The sequence below is a fragment of the Bos taurus genome, chromosome 17 (assembly GCF_002263795.3).
Source record: "Bos taurus isolate L1 Dominette 01449 registration number 42190680 breed Hereford chromosome 17, ARS-UCD2.0, whole genome shotgun sequence".
Taxonomy (NCBI): Eukaryota; Metazoa; Chordata; class Mammalia; order Artiodactyla; family Bovidae; genus Bos; species Bos taurus.
The window spans coordinates 69,305,896-69,328,478 of record NC_037344.1 but is presented as its reverse complement, the minus strand read 5'-3'; the positions used below and the strand labels follow the sequence as shown (position 1 = coordinate 69,328,478).

General features: G+C 56.1%; 1 protein-coding gene across 1 annotated transcript in view; it reads left to right on the top strand.

The window, feature by feature from the left end:
- Positions 1-20,805, top strand: part of TBC1D10A (TBC1 domain family member 10A) — a 28,769-nt gene extending 7,964 nt beyond the window's left edge. The window contains exons 2-9 of the mRNA NM_001104974.1: positions 10,033-10,132; positions 14,130-14,237; positions 17,529-17,635; positions 18,233-18,347; positions 18,431-18,496; positions 19,060-19,249; positions 19,372-19,526; positions 19,971-20,805. Of these exons, the coding sequence (NP_001098444.1) occupies positions 10,033-10,132; positions 14,130-14,237; positions 17,529-17,635; positions 18,233-18,347; positions 18,431-18,496; positions 19,060-19,249; positions 19,372-19,526; positions 19,971-20,441 (1,312 nt within the window). The 3' untranslated portion in view covers positions 20,442-20,805. The remainder of the gene's footprint in view (positions 1-10,032; positions 10,133-14,129; positions 14,238-17,528; positions 17,636-18,232; positions 18,348-18,430; positions 18,497-19,059; positions 19,250-19,371; positions 19,527-19,970) is intronic.
- Positions 20,806-22,583: the final 1,778 nt, after the last annotated feature.

Here is a 22,583-nt window from a genome sequence, read left to right as displayed (position 1 = left end):
CCTCTGTGTGGCCGCTCCTCCTTCTTCCTGTCCTAGCCTTAGGACTTTCAGTCCAGCTCCAAATGTCTATACTTCTCCTAGCGAGTTTCTCGTTGTTTTTGTTGGCTTTTTTCTTTCTTTCTTAAAAAAAAAAAATTTATTTGACTGTGCTGAGTCTTAATTGTGGCGTGCTGGATCTAGTTCCCTGAGTAGGGATCAGACCTGGGCCCCCTGTATTGGGAGCACGGAGTTCCAGCCACTGGGCCACCAGGGAAGTCCTGTTTTTGTTGTTGAGTTGTTACAATGGATGGCACACTTCCTATCCCAGGCCCTCCACACACAGCACCTCATGCAAGATGAGGCAGGAGCAGCTGGATGCTAAGGGAGCCCAGGAACATAGAATGGAGAACTCTTGTTCCTCCTCTCTGCCCTCTGGGCCCTGGATTCTGTGTGTCCAGAAGCGGTCCTTCTTAGCCAGCCACATTTGGAGGATGCTTCCCTCTCTGTCTTGATTTCAAAAAAGGAGAACCTAAATTTGGGAGATCCTGGGTTCAGGACACCAGCAGACTGGCTTCAAGCCCTGGCTCCGTCACTTTCTAGCCATTGACCTCTCTGAGTCTGTAAATGGGCCAGATGGTGGCGTTGGGAGTGGGAACTGGCCCCATGTGTGCTATGGTTGTGAGTATAAGGAGATGATGTTGGTAAAGTGCCCAGCAGTGTCTCCCACCAAGTGAGGGTTCTGTGGTGCACGGTGGCTCTCACAATTTGAGTGTGATTATCCTCTAAGTGTTACTTCAGGCCTTTGGCCTCATGGTGAGAGAACAGGCACCCTGGGTTTGAAGATCACACCCCACCTTGTGCTCTGCGTATATACCCTTGGACCCTGGGGGCGAGACGGGAGCCAGTCCCACTCAGCTTGTGGTCTGGAGCTTTCTGACCTGCCAGGGCAGGTTGGGAATCCCCCAGTTAGTTCCTCATTGAGTCATCTGGAACAGGGCTGCAGGTGACCCTGACTCTGAGGGCCCTGATGCGAGGGCCTCATCTTCTCTTTGGCATGAAGATAAAGCGGAAGTGAGAACAGAGGTGGGTCTCCTGAAAGATTCAATTCAAAGCATGCAGTCATAGGGCTGCCTGGGGCCTCTGCCCTCTTGGGTAGAGATAGTGACTTGGGGAAGAAATCGGAGTTTGCTTCATAATTGCCACCACCCTCCTGTGTTCCTCGTGGACTTTCACCCTGGGCTCCCTGTCCTGCCTCTGAGTGACCCCCTCCATCCCCCTAGCACAGTCACTTGATCATGCCACTTCGCAGAAGCGCCAGCATGGTGGACCAGGCTTTCACCAAGACCACCGTATTTAACTCCGTGAGATATAGTTATTATCATCATAATCTCCATTTAACAGAGGTAGTTCCCAGATCCCAGAGTGGTGAAGTGACTTGCCAAGCATCACACAGCGTATGGCATCACTCAGTCAGTGCCAGAGCTGAGTGACAGAGCAGAAGGGCCTGGGTACACCTCCCAGGTGTCCTCTGCTCCCCTTGGATGGTGCATAGTTACTGGCTTGCTGAAAAACCTGAGTTTCTACATCTGCCCAAGGGCGGGGTGGAGGTAATAATTAGAGGACCTATTTCATATGCTTGTTGTCAGGATTAAATGAAATAATCTAAGTGCTGAGCACCATGTCTGGTCCATAGCAATTGCCTGGTAAGGGTTATAACAGACATTCAATTACGTTAATTGAATATAGAATTAAAACATTGCAAAAGGCCATCATCAAACACATCTGGGCTCAGCCCTGTGCTGGGCTTCAAGGAAGATCCATCGCTGGACTCAGGCTGGGGAGGGAGTGCCCTTCATCAAGCTCTCCGTGCTCCTGCTTTTCCCTCTGATTTCAAGGCAGAGGATACTATTCCCATCTCACTGGGGAGAAAGCTGAAACTTAGAGCGCCCAAGGTCACAGAGCCACTGAACCTGTCAACATACGTTTATTGAGCACCAGCTAGGCACCAACCAGGCCTGGAGAAGGGAACGGCAACCCACTCCAGTACTCTTGCCTGGAGAATCCCATGGACAGAGGAGCCTGGTGGGCTATAGGGCTTGGGGTCGCAAAGAGCCGGACATGACTGAGCGACTAACACAGGCCCCCAGGCTCTGTTCTAGGGTCGGGACACACTGGGGAGAGTGGTTGGCAGAGTCCCTGCCCCCAAGAGCACACCTCGTGGAATGCTGCCTCAGCGAGCGGACCGGACAGTCAGGCAGAGAAGCCAGACTCGCTCCACTGGACTGCTCACATTCCCCAAACACACCAGGCTCTTTTCCATTAATGTGTGCTTTCTCATCCTGGGTCTTCTGCCTGATGTGCTGTTTCCCCTTTCTCACCCTGGCTACTTCCTGTCACCCTTCAAGGATCATCCCAACAAGTCAGCTCCCTTTAAGGTTTTCCCTGAACACCTGCACCCCCACCCTGGGGCCTTCTTGCAGTCTCGTAGCGCCTTCCGCCCTCCTCGCTTCTGTGATAGCACCTCTGTATGAGCTAGTTATTTACTCCCCAATCTGTCTCCTCTGCCAGATTGACCCCAAGGGCAGGACCTACGTTTTATTCAACTTTGTAGAGTCAGGGCCTGGAATGCAGGCTCTGGAGAGATGTGCATGGAATGTAATGAGGCGCTGATTGTGTTCTGTTCCTTCAGTGGCTAGGAAGGACTTTGTAGAGATGAGAGGCTGTTCTGAATGAGGCCTCAGGAAACAAGTGGGACTGAATTAGAGTCAGGGTAGGGGTGAGGGTGGGCAGCTTAGAGAGAGGGATGTCTAGAAATAGGGCTGGGGGATGTGCAGAGGGACTAGGAAGGCCTGGGAGCCAGGGCCTGAAGTTCTATTGAACAAGATGGGCAGTAGGGATCCTTGCAGGAGTCTTGGCAGAGATAAACTGTGAGTCAAGACTAAATTGATAAGATCTATCAATCAAATTCAGCAGTTTTGTAAGGATGGGTAAGGGGCTGTACATGAGTCATGGTGCCCACAGTGAGATTGTGACCTGAGGACCCAGTTGCCAGTGGGGAGTTTCAAGTAATACTCTGCCCGGTAGGGGTGGGGGCTTGGAGAAGGCATGTCTCCAGTTGAGAATAGTCTCCATTTTTGTTGTTGTTTCATTGCTCAGTTGTGTCTGACTCTTTGCGACCCCATGGACTGTAGCCCACCAGGCTCCTCTGTCCATGGGATTTCCCAAGCAGGAATACTGGAGTGGGTTGCCGCTTCCTTCTCCAGGAGAGCTTCCTGACCTGGGGATGAAACCCGCATCTCCTGCACTGGCAGGTGGATTCTTTACCGCTGAGCCACCAGGGAAGACCCCAATAGTCTCCATACCTCTCTGCACTGGTCAGAGAGAGCTGCCCTGGGGGTTTTTGCTCTGGTCTGTGCCTTTCCCTAGCTGAGTGGGAGTCGGGGGCGGGGGGGATTCCTTGCTTTTTGGAACCAGCAAGGCTGGTGCTTAAAGGAACCTTTCTTGCCTCTGACGTCAAGGGGGTGGGGCTGTGCCGAGTGGAGAGTTGGGCAGAGGCCCAGGGCACCGAGGCCAGAGAAGGGTGGAGAGAACCTGTTTACCATTGTGCGCTGACCCGGGGCTGCAAGGAGCAAAGCCAGGGAATTCCTTGTGGGAAAGGGAGGCAGGCCCAGACCTAGCTTGCACGGGGCGTCGGGGAAGATTGAAGCAAGCGGGACTCTTTCACCTAGACAGGGAGCCCGAACACTGCCCTGCCTCCAAGCGGGGGCTGCCAGGCCTCAGGAGGGAGCACCAGGCTGCTGCAGACCATCCTGCTTCCCCGCACTGACTCACAGCTCCACCTCAGGCAGATCACGTACCCTTTGGTCCCTAGGCCTCTCTAGCTGCCTGGGGACTCACTCCAGAACCTCACAGGCCTTCCAGCCCTGATCGTCGGCCATTTGTAGATCACCAGCCCACCCTCTCCTGCCTTCTCGTTTCCTATCATGGGTGATTATGGAGCTGGCATAAAGGCTATTTATACTTTTAGTCATTACCACCGCTTAGATTAATGAACTCCAGAGGTTGTTACTCAGCGTGCAAAGTAGGTCAGCCTTTTTGTTTAGCCTCACTCCTTTTTCCAGCTCTGGGTGGGAGAGGGGAGTTCCCCCACCCTTGTTGTCCCTGGATCTGTGATTGCACATCCATTTCCCAATTTTCCACACTTGCATCTTGCTCACTCTTGCCGTCTCGGCACAGAGAGCAGTGGTTGTCTACTGGGTGGTAAAGGAAGAGGAAGGGAATGTAACAGATACTGAGGCCCTGTTACATGGGGATCACCTTATATTTATTGGATGGCTTAGTGCTCAGTTGGCATCTCTGCTTCCAGGCTGTGTAACCTTGGACAGATTACTCAGCTGTGCTAAACTTTAGTTTTCGTGTCTGTTAAGTAGAGATAATAAAAGCTGCTTCCTTGGGGAATTGTGTGCCTATGTAGTGCTTGGCGGGAATGGTGCAGAATGGGTGCTGGAAGTGTGTCAGTTCCTCCTGTCTCATGTGGTCTTTCCTGCTGCCCTCCAAAGGGGTGGCCTTGCCCGCATGTTACAGGTGGTGAACTGGAAGCTCAGAGTGGCAGAGCTGGATCAGAAGCTGACAGTCACAGTCCGTGTATCATTGAGTAAACGGCTTAATCTCTTGGGGTCTCAGTTGCTTCGTGGGTAAAATGGGGATAGTCCTGCCCTGCTGCGTGTGTGCAGACCAGTCAGATGAGAAGAGGGATGGGAAAGTGCTAGGCAAGCTGCAGATGCTGGTCCCCTCAGAGCTGCCATTAGCTGGCCACCTGCCAGGCTGGGTCCTTACACACGTGTATTCTTCATTTAGACCTTATGTGTGTGGTCCCACTTGAAGATGAAGTGGAGACTTCACGGTCTATCTCCCAGGTGGAGGAGCTGGAATGGAACCTCAGTCGGTTGGCTTCAAGGTCCCTACTCTTTTTACTGTCTCCCATAGTCCACATGGCCTTCCTGACGGTTGAGATGAGGAGAATTCATCCCGGGGTCTCAACCTTGGGCCTTATGCTTGGGCTGTGTTTCTTTTTGTTTGGGCTGGTTTGGAGAGGGAGGCTTAGCAGAGGGGGGTTACATTGGTTCCCTGGGACCAGGTTTTATCTGACACCTTTGAATAAAGGGGTCATGGGCACAGGCGCCACACCTGGCTGAGTCTGCCAGCCAGAGGGGCTGAGGCGCTCTTGGGTGGAAAGTGCATGGCTGGAAGGACAAGGCGGAGAGAGCCTGGGTCTCAGGTAGCCTTGGGAGCTGGTCTTGTCCGTCTCATCTCTTGGAAGTCTTCAGCTTCTGGGTTTGGGGAGAAGGTGGGGAGGCTGGTGTCAGTGGGCTGTCACTGCTGCCTTGGGCCACGGCATGGCACGGCACGGCTAAGCTTAGCTTAGCTGAGAGCCCAGCAGAATCTGGGCTCAGTCACCCTCTAGCTGCATGTTTCTGTCTCCTCTGTGGCTCCTTCCCCAGGAGGGGGTGGTCAAGGGTGTGCTTGTGAGCTTTGCCCATCCAGCGTATTGGCCTTGCTGAGCTTTGCTAGGTTTGGGCAGGGTCTGGGACAGTCAGAGCACTGGAGGAAGGCTTAGACTGTCTCTAGGGGGTTGAGGGCCAGAGATAGAGCCCCACGGTGGCATCTGGAGAGCGGCCTGATTTCCTCCCAGTCTTCCCAGGGGAGGGAGAAGCAGCACAGGAGTCACTGTGGCAAAGAGAAGCTCTGGTTTTCCACTTAATAGCTTTGTGACTTTGCCCAAGTCATACAATCTCTCTGATTGGGTCAGGTTTCTCATGGGTCCAATGGAAACAGTAATTAATCTGTGAGGCTCTCACTGGGCTACTAGGGGCACAGATACAATTGCTGTAGGCAGCAGTGGCTTGTAGCCCTGAAGGCAATAGGTGAAAGTAATGATGTCATGGAGATAACCAGGCAGGCGTCTGTCGGTATCCGTGAGGTACACAGTGGGCGTTACATAGCTCAAGACCCAGTCCGGTTAGGGAGTGACAGGGCTGAGCAGCATGACCAAGTTGTAATGAACTGCTCATTTCACATCACGTCTTGATTCATTGGTGATTTAGTGCTGAAATTGATTAGGAGATTGTGACCAGCATAAAAATAAAAAAGAAGTAGGAAGTAGGATAGAATAATACAAAAATTGAACTGAAAATATCAGGTGCTTTAGTACATGTAGGAGTAAATTTTTTCATAAAATGTATTTTGGTTATGTGTGTGTGTGTATAGTCTCAGTACAAAATGTATTTCATACTGTGAGTTTCAGTTTAAAAGCTTGGAGAAATGGTGTTGTAAGTAGTCGAGATGAAGGTCTTCAGGTTGGAAGACAGCTAACGAGATCTGGGCAGGCACAGCAGCTGTGTGGAGGCTAAGGGCTTGACTTTGGGGTTCAGAGCATGCACTGCGGAGTGAGGCAAGCCTAGGTTTGAATGCAGCTGCATGGCCTTGGGGGCTTCCCTGGTGGCTCAGAGGTAAAGAACCTGCCTGCAATCCCTGGGTCAGGAAGATCCCCTGAAGAAGGAAATGGCAACCCACTCCAGTGTTCTTGCCTGGGAAATCCCAGGCTTGAGGATTTGGCAGGCTACAGTCGTGGGGTCACGAAAGAGTCAGACACAACTGAGACTAAACGGCAACAACGTGGCCTTGAGCAAGGCGCTTAACTTTACTAAGTCTTGGATTCGACTTCTGGAAAATGGAGAGAATGTTATGGTTGGATTATTATGAAAGATACATGAAAATGATACATGTGTATATATATATTAGTATTTTAAGTAATATATAGATATTTTGAAAGATATTGGTAAGTAGTAAATGATTTAAAAATGGTAACTACTGTTGCTGCTGTTATTGTTGAAGTTGTCATTTTTATTATGTTGGGCCCCAAAAGTGTTGCTGTGACTTAGAGAGGGGAGAAGAAAAGGCATTCCAGGTAGGGGTGGGTGAGTGATGAGGGATAATTACATTTGTCTAATATGAGGCTGATCTGGCTGAGAATTGTGCAGCCTTAGAAGGGGGTGTTGCAGTAGACAGAAGGTACCAGAAAACTTAACAGTATGGCTTCAGCAATGAGGGTGACTTCACCTGGAGATGATGAAGGCCCAGCCCTGAGGAGTTCCACTAGAGACTGTCCTCATTAGACTCTTTTGGTTGCGGAGACTCCTTCAGGCCACCTTAAGGACAGAGGAGTTTTCTGCAAGGGTGAGTGAAACTCTCAGGCTGGAAGCATCCCCATGGGCCGTTTGGTCCCTTAAGTTGGCTATTTGGTTAGCCTCCCTGTCATTGGAAACTGGCTCACACTCCCCCCCACCCCCCCCCCCCCATTATTAGGAGGAAGCCACCTCAGGGCCTCCACACCGTCGTGTCATCTGTAGAGATGCCCAGACCCCAGTCTACGTCACAGCTCCTTTCTGGGCATCTTTTGAGGGTCAGTTCACAGGGCAGGCCATCCAGCTGTATAGCAAACAGGCTCAGAGAGGGCAAGGGGCTATTGCAGAAGGAATTTCTATATCAGACAGCACTCTGATCAGATGCCTTTTGAGATCCTGACCCACCAGACTGGATGTGAACCTTTTGATTTTTCAGAAAATGGGTAGTGTGCAGCCATTCAGGAGCACATTCTGTGTGTGAAGAGAAGTTCACCTGTAGTTAGAAGGTGAAGTGCTGAGTGCCGGGTCCAGCAGGTGGTTAAACTCCTCTGCTGTTGGAGGAGAGGCCACTCAAATGACCATCTTTCCTCCAAAATTTCCCAATTTGAGGTTTTGAAAATAAAAATAGATCTTTCAATGAACATGTACATTTAAAGTAGTAGTGGATTTTTTGTTTGTTTCTGAGACGATCTTACCAAATCAATGGTGCAGTTTAAAATCAGTAGTGCCTTAGAATCCAGGAAATATGGTAGTTTGTTTTGCACCCATTTGAAATTCCGGTTTGAGGTTTGATGCTGGGTCTTTGAAACTGCAAAAGCTGTTATCTGACATCATTTAAAAGAACACTGAGCTTGAACGTGTTCCCCTGTGTATTTGTAGTTGGGAGACTGGGTATCTCTGTGGCCCTGCTGTCAGATCTTATCAACAGAGACAGACTAGAGGGTCAGGGTGTCAGATGGGTATGTATTTAATCAGATGGGAATTGTCTGGAAACTGGTAATCTCAGGCAAAAGCCTTGCCCTCTTATGAGCCTCCATTGTCTCTTCTGCTCAGTGGGGCGATTGGATCAGATATTATCCACATTCATAGCTGCCAGAACTTGCTGTTGACTCCATGTGGCTACCTCCTTTAGTTTAGATAACTAGAAGGCTCATCCCCTGACTTGTGTGAGGGAGTGCTTTGTAGTGATGGGAGGCGACCTGGCCTATGATGCTGGACCTGGGTGTTTGGGGGCTGCCTGGAGATGTGCACACATTTCTTTGTAGATTACCTGATCTAAAGGTGTGGTCTCTGCTTTTCTCCTGAGGGGAGGGATAGGAAGGAGCCGGTCCTTGTGCCCCACTTCTGCCTCCAGGTAGTGAGAGGTGGGCGGGTGGCCTGTGTGGAGGGGCTGTTGTCTCTCCTCGGCTGATCAGCACCAGGGCTGCTCTCAGGTCTGTGCAGTTCTCCAGATAAAAAAACGAAGAAGAGGACCTGCCCTTTTGTGTCTGGGAGCCCTGCTCTGCCAGGGCCCCTCCCACTGCTCGTCCAACCAGTAAAAGTTCTAGCAGTGCATTTCCTTCCTGTAGAAAGAGAATCAGAGACTCAAGGCCTGGGCCAAACCCTGGCCCCGCTGTGTCCTGTTCCTGAGAGCCTCCACCCCACGCTGCGTTCTGGGAGGTCAGGCAGTGCTGAGTGCAAGCCCTTGGCTATGATCTGACTTGGATTTGAGTCTGGGTTTTTCCACTGATTTGCTGTTTGACTCTAAGCAATATACCCTTCCTGGGTATCTTACCTCTCAATAATGCCAGTATTTTTTAATTGGAAAAAAAGGGGGAGAGGCACAAGAAAGAAATTTAAAAGATCCATAATCTACTACTTTAAAAATAATTCTGAGAGTGTGTATGTGTGTGTAGAGAAGGACACATACACGTTATTCTCACTGTTTTCTTACCAGTATTGCTCTGTAGGCTGAATACAAGGAAGCACGTGTAGGGGACGTAGCCTTCAGATGCTAGTCTTCTTCTCTTTGCCCCGTGGGTATGTGAACTCAGGAACTTCCAGGGACTCCCTCCTCGGAAGGAGCTCACTCACTCAAAGCACCCTCTAAGCCAGGGGTCTCGCCCAGTCTGCCGCAGCTGCTTCGGTGCTGCCCAGGGTAGGTCTCCAAGCTGAGGTGTTTCCCCACCAGCTCTCGTGGGCGTTCAGAGCCTGTAGAATGTCAGTGCCATGAGGGCTGGGACTTGTTCTAGTCACACGACTGTACCCCACAGTTTACCCAGACGCCCTGGCCCTAGAGCTCCGCCTGGATAGCTGTGACAGTGGTTGCATGAGTGGATGTGCAAATTCGAGTGGTGTCTGAGGGGGCTTTGAAGTGTAATTGAATTTGGATAGGCAGAGACAACTTGGAGTGTGTTTCCGCAAAGGGACTGGCATGAGCAAAGGCTGAGAGGGGAACAGGGCCAGGGCGTAATTGGGGAAACCATGAGTAACAGCTTTGTTAGAATGCAGAGGTGAGCATGGTGTCCCTGTACTTGTTTGACTGGTTTTCCGTCCAGCTCTGTACCGTGCATGCTGGTTCTCTGAAGAGGCTTGTTTATCGACACAGATCCAGGGTGGGAGTGCTGTGCTTTGGTGCACAGGTGCAGGCACTGGGGCCCCTGGTCCCTTGACACGTAGGGGAGTGAGTGCTTGAACCTAGTGTCTCTTCAGCCTGTGCCTTCTAGGGAGGACGTTGTGTCCCTCGCGTCTGTGTTAGAGGGTTCTTGAGTTAGCCCCGTAGGGGACGGCAGGGGGAGGGACGGGGACTGACCAGGCTGGTACCTGGGGCCTCAGCCAGGGCCTTTGCTTCTCTCGGCACCTCTGACGGGCCCTGCCCTCTGCTCCACAGGCTGGAGGAAGTCCCCCTGGAGGTGCTGAGGCAGAGGGAGTCCAAGTGGCTGGACATGCTCAACAACTGGGACAAGTGGATGGCCAAGAAGCACAAAAAGGTGAGGGGCCTGGCCTTAGCCTGGGGCTGGGAGTCGCAGTGGGGGAGGCAGGGGCTGCATCACTTGGAGGAGCAGGAGGGTCTCCAGCCACCCAGTGTCCCCCCACCGGCTTGGAAATGGGGATAGAAGCTGGTCCTCCCAGATGACTTCAGACTGACGCAGATTCTTGAGTCACACTGCAGAGCCGCGCTCAGCTGAAGGCCCTTCAGGCAGCTTTCCTGCAGCGCTCCTGGGGCAAGTCTTTACCACTGCTTACCACCTAGGGGCGGACTTGATATACTAATAGTGGCTAATGTATGTTGACGCAGCGTGCTGGGCACTTAGCTGGGTCATCCTTACAGCACCCCAGTGAGGTTGGTGGTGGTGGTATCCCCACTTATGACTGATGGCAGAGTCAAAGTTTGAACCCAGGAGTCTAACTAGTGCCTGCACGCTTCGCCACCACAATAAGGGGCCTTCTTTACCCTCTAGATTAATTCGATGAGTTCCCTCTTGTCCCCTAGCCAAAGCAAAAAGAAGGAAAAGTGACTTCACAGTTTAATGGTCTCATAAAAATGAAAATACCAGTGTTTCTTTTCTGGTGGGCTGTATTTAGGTGCCAGCTCTGCCACACTGTAGGCACATCCTTGTCCACCACATGTATGTTGATACTCTTGTTCACCTTAGCAGGGTCTGCTCACTCCCTGGCTGAGTGGAGCCCGTCTGCAGTCCCACTGCTGGGGTCTCTCTGCACAAGTCGCCAGCGCACAGTGGCCCCCTCGCCTGCATCGTCAGCTGACATGCTGGTCTGGGCCAAGCTGGCACAGCCACGGCAGGGCTGAGCAGAAACCAGGGCCAAAGGTCACATTTGGGCTTGGGTTCAGCCATACAGCTCCAACTCTCCAAGCCCATGGCTAGCAGAGTGACTTTGGGCAATCACTTCACTCCCCCAGCCTCAGTTTCCCTGCCCAAGTGGGAATGAGCGTCCTGTTGCAAGGCTCCTCCTGTAAAGCCCTGTGCCTGTGGGAGGAGAGAGGCACCCAGACCGGGGCTCTTTCTTACTGTTCTATGTGGACTTTGGGGCTTTCATTTTTTGCTTATTAGAAAAAATTTCACTTAAAAAAATACTTTTTTAAGGCAGTTGTTGCCCAGCTGCTTCCTGCCTGACTCTGGGGTCTGTTTGCCTGCTTCCTCAGCCCTCAGGCCTTTACCCTGAGCTTCAGCTCCTCTCACCATCTGCGGAGGTGACTTGAGGCTGGCAGGAAGATGGCTATGGCATTCTCACCCCCACCTCCTCGCAGATGGGGATTCCAGAGGGGTTCCAGCATCACTTCTTCTTCCCCTTTGCTTCCCTGGCACTGCGGTTAGAGACCAGGGCTACCCGCCCAGCCGGGGCCACCAGAGGAGGCTGCACTCCACCCTCGCAGGAACCCTAGCACACGGCTTATCTGCTGGCACTCTGGCTCCGGAGCTCTCACTGCCTTGCCGTGCCAGCTGGGTCAGAGGTGGTGGCACAGGAAGGACGACACCTGCACCCAGAAGTGGATCCAGACCCCCACCCCCTGCACGGATCCTGAGTTCCCGGGACCCGCCAGGCCCTGCAGAGAGACAGGGTGCTGGCTGGAATGCTGTCTTCCCCTGTCAGGCTCTGCCCTCCTTGAGCTCAGCAGGCTAGGTGTGGCTTCTCTCAGTTGTCATCAGAACTCTCCTTTCCCAAGGCCTTACCTCAGATAATGGCGATTCCTGTGCTTTCCGTTGGCTGAGCATCCCTCTGGCTTTACCCGTGCTCATCCCCACCTCTGCCTCTCCCTAAGAGGTTAACATCTCCAGCACCCGAGCTGAGGAGGATGCCAGAGGCCAGAGGGGGAAGGTTAGTTGCTCAGTCGTGTCCAACTCTGCGACCCCATGGACTGTAGCCCGCCAGGCTCCTCTGTCCATGGGATTTCCCAGGCAAGAATACTGGAGTGGTTGCCATTTCCTCCTCCAGGAGATCTTCCTGACCTAGGGATCAAACCCAAATCTCCTGTATTGCAGGCAGATTCTTTACCACTGAGCCACCGAGGAAGCTGGTTGTATTCCCAGCTCTCCATCCCCACCTCCCCCACCTTGGGCCTGGGTGAGGCCGGGCCTCTCTGAGAGCTTAGTGGACTGAAGGTATTCCTGGACTCTCCACGGTCCTGAGCAGACCGAGGGTGATGGGGCTGCAATGATATGTGGGGGCAAGCTCAGCTGAGCTTGGCCCTGGGGAGCCTGAAGGGCCTGTGGTTCCAGGTCATGTGCACCCCTTTGCCAAAGCCCGGCCAGACCACGTGGCTTCCTTCAGGAGACCCCAGTCCCACAGCAGCGGGAAAGTGTCCATGGAGTCAGGTCGGTCCCTTCTGCTCCCTTCCTCTCCCCGCTTTGCAGGCAGTCCCAGAAGCGCAACTTGGCTCCTCTGACCAGCCACTCTGCTCTTCCCCCACTGCCCTCAGCCTGCCTGCCTGTCTCCTTCCTGGTTCTTGACTCCCTCTGACCCTTGGAAAGTTTTCTCTTGTTTATGCTGGTCATTAGAAAGCCGGGCCTCCTGTGCTCCCTCCTCAGAGAGCCTCCCAGGGGACTCTCTCAGGGGGTTTCCAGATGAGGGGACTTAGGAGTGAGCCCGGGGCCCAGGGCCTCTGAGTCAGGTGTCCTCCCGGGATTGGAGGGGCAGAGAGGAAGCCATCATTTATTAATACCGACTGTGTCAGGCCCCGTGCTAGGCATGTGCCCTCTGCACTACTTCTGATAGAATCCTAGTTGTTACCATTTTGATCTTACAGTTGATGAGAGGTGATGGGCTGAGGTCAGCGCTGGATTCAAACTCATCATCCAGGCACCGTCCACTTCCCACTGCCCTGAGCTCCCATCTCCACCCCAGGCCAGACTGCTCGGTGCAGGGGCCGAGGGCAGTGTCACCTGAGAGTTCCCCACCCTCTTTCCAGAGGAATGGTGCCTCTGCCTTTGCCCTCAATCTCTTTGACCCTTGGCCTTGAGGTCAAGGAGCATGATCAGGGCACCTGCCTTCGAGCCTCACTCTGCCCTCAAGCCCAGAGGAAGCTCATCTCCCCATGTGACTTGGAGAGGCCTGAGAAGTGAGCACCCAGGGCTCGGTTCTCCAGGCTGTGTGGTGTGGCTGGAAGTTGGCGTGGTCCCTGATGGAATGACCTTAATATTGTCCCCACTCTGTGCCTCAGTTTCTCCATCTGTAAAACATGATGCTTTCTCAAGCTGGGTTTGGCAGTGGAAGCCTTTTTTCTGTTGAAGAGAACAAGCGTACGCATTGAGCACTAGCTCTGGGTCGTGAGATCCCCAGACACTTCCTCCCTCCCCTCTCCCAGGCCGTGATGGGGAAGGCCGGGGTCACTTTAGCCTGGGATCAGGACTCACACCCAGACCAGTTGCCTCCACCCTGGTCTGGAAATCGTGAGAGCTCGGGGTCAGGGAGAGCAGAAGAGAGGGGATTCTTGACCAAACAAAGGGGGGCCTGTTCTGATCACCTCCTGTCTTCTTCCTGAATTCTGCTGAGATCTTTCCTCTCTAGGCTGGATGTATCTTGCCACACAGCTGCTTAAACACTCCCATGAAAGCACCCAGGACACGTCTCTGGGCACATTCCAGGTCATCTTGTGAGCTGCTTTCCCTGTGGCTGAGCCATGTTCCACATCGTGCAGATCCCTTCCTGATGACATCCCAGGGGCTCCTCTAACTTGTCTGGTTCCATTTGGATTCAGAAAATTGAGATGGGGATTCATAACCCTGTGTGGACTTGAAGAATCCTTGTGTTGTCACTGGGCCAGGGAACACAGGGCTGCTGCCGTCACCTGCTGCAGCAGACCCGGTGCAGTGTTGGAGCAACAGAGGTGGAGTCCGCTTTCCCCCCGTTCCGCTCTTGCCCCCGTGCTCACTGAAGGCCTGACGAGCACCAGCCTCTTGGGGGATAGGGAGGGGGCAGCGGGCAGCCTGGCTGGATGCACAGGCATGGCCTCCCTTTGACTTCCAGATCCGGCTGCGGTGCCAGAAGGGCATCCCACCTTCTCTGCGGGGCCGTGCTTGGCAGTACCTGTCAGGAGGCAAGGTGAAGCTGCAGCAGAACCCTGGAAAGTTCGACGTGAGTTGCCTTTCCTTCCCCTGCCCTCCCTTCCTCGTCTCTGGACATCTTCCGAGGGGGCAGTGATCCTCTGTGCTCAGGGGACCTCTCGCCTCCAGAGCCGACTGCCAGGCCTGGTCAGTCTGTGACTCGGGGCTCCACTCATCTGAGGCACCAGCCCTGAGCAGGCCTCAGTGGGGTGGACAGATTGGCAGCCGCCCAGATTTGCTCTCTTGGACTTGGTGGACTACCTCTCAGCTCTTGGTTATTGGGAGGGACATTCAGAGCCCTTCCCTGACCACCTGGGGCCTGAGCTCTGGGCCTTCGGGGGCTGCCCAGCAGGGTCACAGGACCCTAACACCTTTTGACTTCCCGTTCTCTACTCTTTCTCTTGCCTCATCCAAGCCAGCTAAACTTGGTTCACCCGTGTTGCTTATGGGCTTGTCTGTTCCGGGGGTGGCAGAGCCAAACCAGTGTCCTTAGAGTTTAGAAGCCAGTCAGGGGTCAGACAGGATACCCTCTGACAGCCATGCCTTCCCCTCCCACTGCTCCCCACCTCAGATTGCCAAGGTGGAGCACACCCCTCTATTCATGAGGCTTCTTGGGGCCCCCCTGGCCCGGGCTGCTCCTCCAGCCTGCTTCTCTAGGGAACTCGGCGAGTCAGTTGGCTTTCCCGGGGCTGCCCCAGCTCACCTGCCAGACTTGGCCTCAGGCCTCAGGGCATCTCTCAGGCTCTTGGGACTGATGCTAGGCAGTGAGAGAGCTGTCAGTCAGCAGCTCCCTGTTGACAAAATTCATGCTTCAGTGAACAGCCCTCTCCCGCCAAACCTATTCCTGGAGCTGCTGCTGTAGACCGGGAGGTGAGGAGAGTGGCCCAGGGGACGGGGGTTGCTGGAGTGTCTGGCTGAGGGCAGGCCTGAATCAGGGGTCAGGCTGTCCCACAGAGCACCGACATCATGCCCACTCAGGCAGCCTCTTGGCTCCAGAGTCTTCCTCCCTGTGGCTACATCACTTCCATGTCAGGGGGCTGCCTTCTGGCAGAGTGGGAGGCTCAGGGGTGGGGTGGGAACGTCACCAAGGCCCTAGGTTACCTTCAGCCACCAGAGCACAGCCTGAGAGCCGAGGGAGCTCGGGGGCCCGGTCAGCCTCCTGGTTCCAGTTAGCAGACGTGATGCCTCTGAGGAGCAGCGGAGTGCAGAGCTCTCTGTGCTGTGTGTGTCTGGGGAGTGGTGCGTCCTGAGAGGGGTTGGCTGCCTCTGTGGGGTCTGAAGTTGCTTGCGGGAGGACGTAGATTGGCCCAGAAAGCCCTTCATGATGTTTTGAACCTTAGTGGCAGGGCCCCGAAGCTATCCTGGAGGCCAGGACAGTGGTTTGTGAGCACAGCAGGAGGGACTCTGCCTGCCTGTGGGGTGGAGGAAGTGGACAGGGAGAGAAGCTGCCTCCGGCTGCTGGGGCAAGAGACCACAGGCAGGGGCTCCGCGAGGGGCTGTGGTGCAGCAATCCTGCCCCCGCAGGCCCGCGTTGACCCCAGCCTCCGCCATCAGCGCAGGCTCCACACCCCGGCAGCTCCTCCTCCTCTGCGCTGGCCACTTCTTCCTCCTTCCTCAGGCAGGACAGGACCTTCCAGTCTTTTTCTTCCCTGGTTTTCTTCTCTGATTTCCCTTCTTGACAACGCCAGCACCTGCAGGCTCCATGGGGGCTGCGGTAACTGCATCACCCTCAGCGGCCCCTATCTGCCTTGGACTCTCGGCACCCTTTCTCCCTGCAGGCCCTTCGGCTGCACCTTTCCCTTTCTGAGGGGTGGTGACGCTGAGTGCCGTGAGCTGCTGAGGAACCCAATGAGCGTGTTCTAGGAACCTTGGGTTCCCAGGTCCACACCTCAGGGGAACCTTCAGGAGAACTTGTGGGACCCTCCTTTCCCTCCTAACAAAAGCAGACCTGCACTGTACTCAAGACAGTGTCTCGGATCAGGACCGCATCCTGACCTGCAGGTGCCTGGGGCACTAGCGGCCCCGCCGAGGGGGGATGCGCAGGCACAGGTCTCGTGTGCACCTGCCCCAGGGCCCACTGTCCAGACCCTGAGCCCCTCCCTTCACCCTCCAGCCTCCAACACTCCTTTGTCTCAGTGTTTACCCTCTTGTATCAAGTTACCTGACACCCTAGGGTCCTTATTTCAATCCTGGGACACCCCCACTGAGGAGGCACAGAGGGAAAGGGACTTGTATGAAGTCACCTGCCAGGCAGGGGCCTGGGCCTACACCCACTGATGTGTTTGCTGTGGACCCAGCCTTCCTCCTGGGGCCCTCCTTGCACTGCCCAACACGTAGACAACAAGGGCTCTGTCTGCTTCCCTGCTCAGCCCTCCAGGCATCCTTTCCACTGAGTTGTTTCTTTCTTTTTTGAAAGCTGAGGTTATGAACTTACATAAAGTAAAGTGCACAGATCTTAAGCACACAGTTCAGAGAGTTTGGACAAATAATATATACCCCTGTAACCAACAAGCAAGTAAGATAAGAGGACATTTCAAGTAATTGAGACAGGATCTTTCTTTGTGTAGTAGCTTTGTTTTCATAAATGGAACTCATGCAAAAATGTTCACGAAAGTTCAAAGAAAAGAGTAAAAATTTGCTGAAACCCCAGCACCCAGAGATGGCTCTGAGGCTAATGGTGTGACAGATGTCATGACGTTGCTCAGGGTAGCAGAACACACACACACACACGCTTCCTGAATGGGTGGCACCTCTTGTACAGGGAGGTGGGTAGCACAGGAGTTGGGGTTGACAGCTCTGAGTCAGCCTGGCTTCCAGACCCAGCTGCATCATTTTTCTAGCCACAAGGCATCAGGCAAGTGGCTTTTCTTTGACCCTCAGTCCCTCACCTGTGAACAGTGTAACGACAGACCTGTCTCTGGGGGGCTGAGGAGAACAGTCGGCAAGGCCCACGTGTGCCATCTCAAGTGGTGCTCCCAGGTGGGAGTTGTTGCTTCCAAGTTGCCTTCCATCTTCAGGGGGTAACAAGGTGTTTGAGTCCTGAATGAAGTACCTGGACGTTATCTCAAGCTACAGCTATGTCAGGCACTCTTACCCACGTGGGTCTTCCTCCTGGAGCCTAGGTAGCCCCTCAGGGTTTCCAGGACTCTGCTCCCCTTGTTTGTGCTCCGCCCAAGCTTCCTGACTTGTCCTCGGGGAGGCCCAGTCAGGATGGGATCAGGTGAACATTGTCCCTGGTGATGGGGCCTCCTCCACAACCTGGGACGGTGATATCCTCCCAGCCATCCTAACTCCTAAGAGATGCTCTTGACCTTGCTTCCAGGAGCTGGACATGTCCCCTGGGGACCCCAAGTGGCTGGATGTGATTGAGCGTGACCTGCACCGGCAGTTCCCTTTCCACGAGATGTTTGTGTCCCGGGGGGGCCACGGGTGAGCAGGCTGGCCCTTGTGGGCTGTCCCTTTCCCTCAGAGAGAGGAGGTAAAATGAATCTGGCGGCACGTTGGGGGTCCCGGAAGCTGGAGGGTCCTGACTGCACTGTTAGTTCCCTATTTGGTTCAAACCAAAGATGGGTCCTCTTAGGTCTGGGGCACTTCATCCTGTACTTCCCAGAGAGTTAGGCTTGCCTGGCCTGGCCTTCCTCTGGAAACAGGAAGATGCACAAATCGAGTGGGGAGAAAGAAGGCTGGAGAGAGCTGGGTGGGTACAAGGTATGCAGGAAAGGAGAGACGTGGCGGCCAGGCCGGGACTGAGACAGACCTGGGACGGGGCTGGCCTGGCCGAGGGGCCACAGCTGCTAAGCCAGGGGCCACGCCCCCTGCCCCGGCCCTGCTCCCCGCTTTCTTTTTGAGCCTCTGCCCTCACCTGTCAAAGGAGGGTGCAGGGGCTGCAGAGGGGGACTGACCCCTGGTGACCCCAGTCTGCAGGGAAGTGCAGCCTCTGAGTCAGGTCTGGCCCAGTGGGGCACAGGTGAGGCCTGTGGGTGGCCGAGTCCACCCGTCAGCCCTTCCCTGCTCACCTCTCCGCAGCCAGCAGGACCTGTTCCGGGTGCTGAAGGCCTACACACTGTACCGACCCGAGGAGGGCTACTGCCAGGCCCAGGCACCCATCGCCGCCGTGCTGCTCATGCACATGCCCGCCGAGGTACCCCTAGGCCACGGGCGGGCGGGCAGACAGGCGGCCGGGGAACACCCAGCAGCCAGGCCTCACATCTCTCTTGCCCACAGCAAGCCTTTTGGTGCCTGGTGCAGATCTGTGAGAAGTACCTGCCCGGCTACTACAGTGAGAAGCTGGTGAGTGCTTGCCAGCCTGGCCCTGGCCTGAGACCCGCCCCAGACCTGCCACCTTTGTGGCCTCTCCAGACCTTAACTCCCTGTGCCCCTGGAAGTCCCTCCCGGCCTCCCACTTCCACCCTCCCTCCACCTCTGCCTCCCTATGGCTGTTCCTCCAGGGCACCACACTCCTGCCTTGGCCTTCCAGTAGGCTTAATCCTCCGCCCCTTCCTTCCTCTGATAACTCTTCTTTCCTCTCAGCTTTCAGCCCATGAGCTTTCCCTGACCTGACAGGCAGGGCCTCTGGCACATGCCCCCCAGGGTCTTGTTCCTGCCATGCCCTTAGAGGGCACTTAGCCCCCTCCCTCCCTCTGCTCCCTCAGCCCGATGCTTCTGTGGTTTGTGTCTGTCTGCCTCTCTGCAGGACACGCTCAGTGAGGGGGACTAGCTGTGTCTGGTGTGCTTATCATTGCAACCCAGCACCCAGCAGGAGCTTGGCACCCTGCAGCGTGAGCCGCCTGAGGAGCCAGGGGTGGCTGCTGCGGGCCCTCGGTCACGGCCCGGTGGCTTCCCTGTCCCCCCAGGAGGCCATCCAGCTGGACGGGGAGATCCTCTTCTCGCTGCTGCAGAAGGTGTCTCCCGTGGCCCACAAGCACCTCAGCCAGCAGAAGATCGACCCGCTGCTCTACATGACCGAGTGGTTCATGTGCGCCTTCTCGCGCACCTTGCCCTGGAGCTCCGTGCTGCGTGTCTGGGACATGTTCTTCTGTGAAGGTACTGGGCTGGGCTCGGGGCAGCACCCCTGCCACCAGTCCAGTTCACGGGGGGGCCTCTGTTTGCAGAGAAACTCCCCAGAGCAGCCCCCACCGCCCACATTCACTGCCTGCCCCCTGCAGGAGTCAAGATCATCTTCCGGGTGGGCTTGGTGCTGCTGAAGCAGGCGCTGGGCTCCCCCGAGAAGGTCCGAGGCTGCCAAGGCCAGTACGAGACCATCGAGCGGCTGCGGAGCCTCAACCCCAAGGTCATGCAGGAGGCGTTCCTGGTCCAGGAGGTACAGCCACCCCTGCCCCTCACCCCCGGAGGGAGGGGGAGACTGAGGGCCTGGTGGGGGCCTGCGGCCTTGTGCTCAGCAGCCCAAGACGGTGTGGACAGAACTTGTCCTTCTGTCTGAACAAGGAGAGGGGCACAGAGAGGCCCAGATCCCCCTAGAAGGAATGAGAGTAGGTGCGGCCCCCACCCATCAAGCCTTGGCTTTATTTTCCCGTTTTTCTCTCTTGTGGATCTTTGTCTCTGGGGGGCTGGAGTGAGGCAATACACAGGTAGGCAGGAGGACTCGTGGCTTTCTCCTCCGAGGCGGTGGGCCTCGAGGGCCTGGCTCACCTGGCAGTCACTCTGGGGTCTGTGACCACCGTCCTGTGGTCAGCCCGCATGGCCCAGGCTGGGAGGCAGAAGGGGACAGCTCTTCCTGACGCCCCCCGCCTTCACCGCCCCACAGGTGGTGGAGCTGCCAGTAACGGAGCGCCAGATCGAGCGCGAGCACCTCATCCAGCTGCGGCGCTGGCAGGAGACGCGGGGGGAGCTGCAGTGCCCGTCCCCACCCAGGCTGCACGGCGCCAAGGCCATCCTGGAGGCAGAGCCGGGCCCACGGCCCAGCCTGCAGCCCTCACCATCCATCCGCCTGCCCCTGGACGCCCCCCTCTCTGGCTCCAAAGGCAAGTCCAAGGCATCCAAGCAGGTCCAGAAGGAGCCGCGGGAGCCGGCGAGGGAGAGTGGGCAGCGGGACCAGCCGCCTGCCGCGAGTCAAGCCAAGGCAGCGGCTGCCGCAGGAGATGCATCACCCCCACAGGATATGCCCGTGCAGGACCCAGCCCCCCAGGACCCCCAGGGCTCGGCCCCTCGGGACTCAGCCCACCACCGCTCCCGGGAGAGCCTGACGTCCCAGGAGAGTGAGGACACCTACTTGTAACCCTGGCAGCTCAGGCCCCTGGGCTGGGGTCTCCACACACCACACGGTTCATTGACTGACTGACACTCCAGGGCCCGCGCACCCTCCGAGGGCCCGCTGCCTGGCCCCGGGCGGCAGAGAGTCTGGCTGGCCCAGCACAGATTCTGCCTGAGTCTCCTTATTTATTTTCTCCAGAGTGGAGCTCGGGCCGGCCCAGCTGGGGCGGGTAGAAGTGCGGGCCAATGGGTGGGGCCTCACCCAGCCCCTCCTGGGGGGATGCTCCCCAGGGCCAGGGCACGGATGTGGTGGGGGTGGGGGGTGGGGAGGTTCTTTGTGTAAAATAGAAACATGGTTTTGTACAGAAATAAACAGGCTTGTGTAGAGAGCTGGTGTGTACCTTGGGACTGGGAAGGGGGTCCCACCTCTAGGGCTCAGCATCTCCTCCACACCCTACAGAGGCCCCCATCCCGGCCCCAATTTCCCCTACTTCATCCCCCCGGCCCATGGCCACGGCCTGCCAAGGGTGAGGGTCACCAGGGCTAAGGCAGAGCAGGGCCTGCTCCCCAGGCCTTGATCCCTGTCCGTCACAGAGGTGAGGGGCTCCGTAAGTCCTTCCGGAGTCCTCCTCCTCCAGGGGCTGGCCTGGATGCCACTTTGGACCCCAGTAAGGTACTCGTTCTGGGCCGGGTGCTGGTGCCAAGGGTGGGTGGTTGTGAAGAACTACCCTCCCATGCTTAGCGCAGGCCTCCATCCAAGTTAGAGGGGTGCGGGGCGAAGCCTGAATCTGTGATACGAGGTGCCTGCTGGCCACTTACCGAGCTGAGCACATGCCAGGCTGGGCTGGCTGATTGACGACTGGGTGGGCCTCATCCCTATCCCCGTTTTACAGAGGAGGAAGCAGAGGAGCTGACTGGGAGAGGTGAAGCTGATCCAGATTGGGACCCAGAGCCCCTCGCTACCTGTCCTGACTAGGGTGACCTGACTCCGCATTGAGGACCCAGGCAGGCAGTGTGGTGACCAGCAAGGGTGAGAACAGGGTGTCCCTGGGAGAGGCCCCCCTTCTGCTGAGGAAGCAGCTTTTCCAGTCAAACAATAGTGGCTGTTCCTGGCAGGCCACCAGGCTGGGCGGGCCGGGTGGGGGTGCGGGGGGAGAGGGAGGGAGGAGCAGAGCCTCCCTGGGAGCGTTTAGGCATCGCAGGGCTGCGGCCTTGGCCTGGGACGCCCTGTTCTGGTAGAACCAGGGATACTGAGGCTGAGGAGATCAAGGGTCACATGAACTTTTCAGGGCAAACCACCTACTTCTCACCTCTTGCCACTCCCCCCTGTGGCTTCCTATGCCACCTGCCCCTGAATTGAGGGCTCGGCCTCAGAGGACACTCCCCTCCCTGGCCCTCCAAGGGACTGGCCAGGATCAGTGGCTGCGGTGTTCCATGGGGACCCACTGAGCCAGAGAGTCTAGGGAGGGCAGGTGCTGCCCCTCTTCCATCCGCCTACCGTAAAGCCTGCCGAGCGGGCAGGAGGCCTGCTCAGACCTGCTGGGTCCATCAGACCCGAGTCCTGCTCTAACCTGTTTGATTCAGAGCCTTGGCAGTGGGGCCTGAGGACGCCTGGGCCGGCAAGGGCCCCTGGAACACGTTCTGTCCTGCTGCAGGGCCAGCCTCCGTGTGCTCGTGCCTGTGCGCGCCGGGGTCTTTGCAGGCCTGAGGACGCCTGAGCAGAGCCCAGCCCTGATGTGGAAACGAGCCCAAGTTGGCACTCACCAGCCTCGGATCTGGGGCGCCTGCCAGTGCTGGGGGCCTCCTCGGGCATGAAGCATGTTTAGGTGTGCTCAGGCCCCGTCAGTCCTGCTCACAACTGCAGCCTTATGTCTCGGCGGAGAACCTGAGGACCCAGTGAGCCCCAGATGCATGGCCCTGTTCCCCCAAAGGTTGGGCTTTGGGCATTTCTGGCCCAAACAAGTGTTCAGCCTGGTGGCCTTCAGCCCCCTCCCCACCACGTGCTGCTCAGAGAATGGCTGGGGCCCTCCCTTCTGCTCTGGAAGCTGGGTGAGAGTAAAAGATGTTGAGGCCACTGAGTCAAGCTTCACCTTGTCAGTCCACTCACGGGGCTCACGAAGCAGGGAGGGTATGTGTCAATACTAGTACCGGGCAGCCCTCGCTGGGG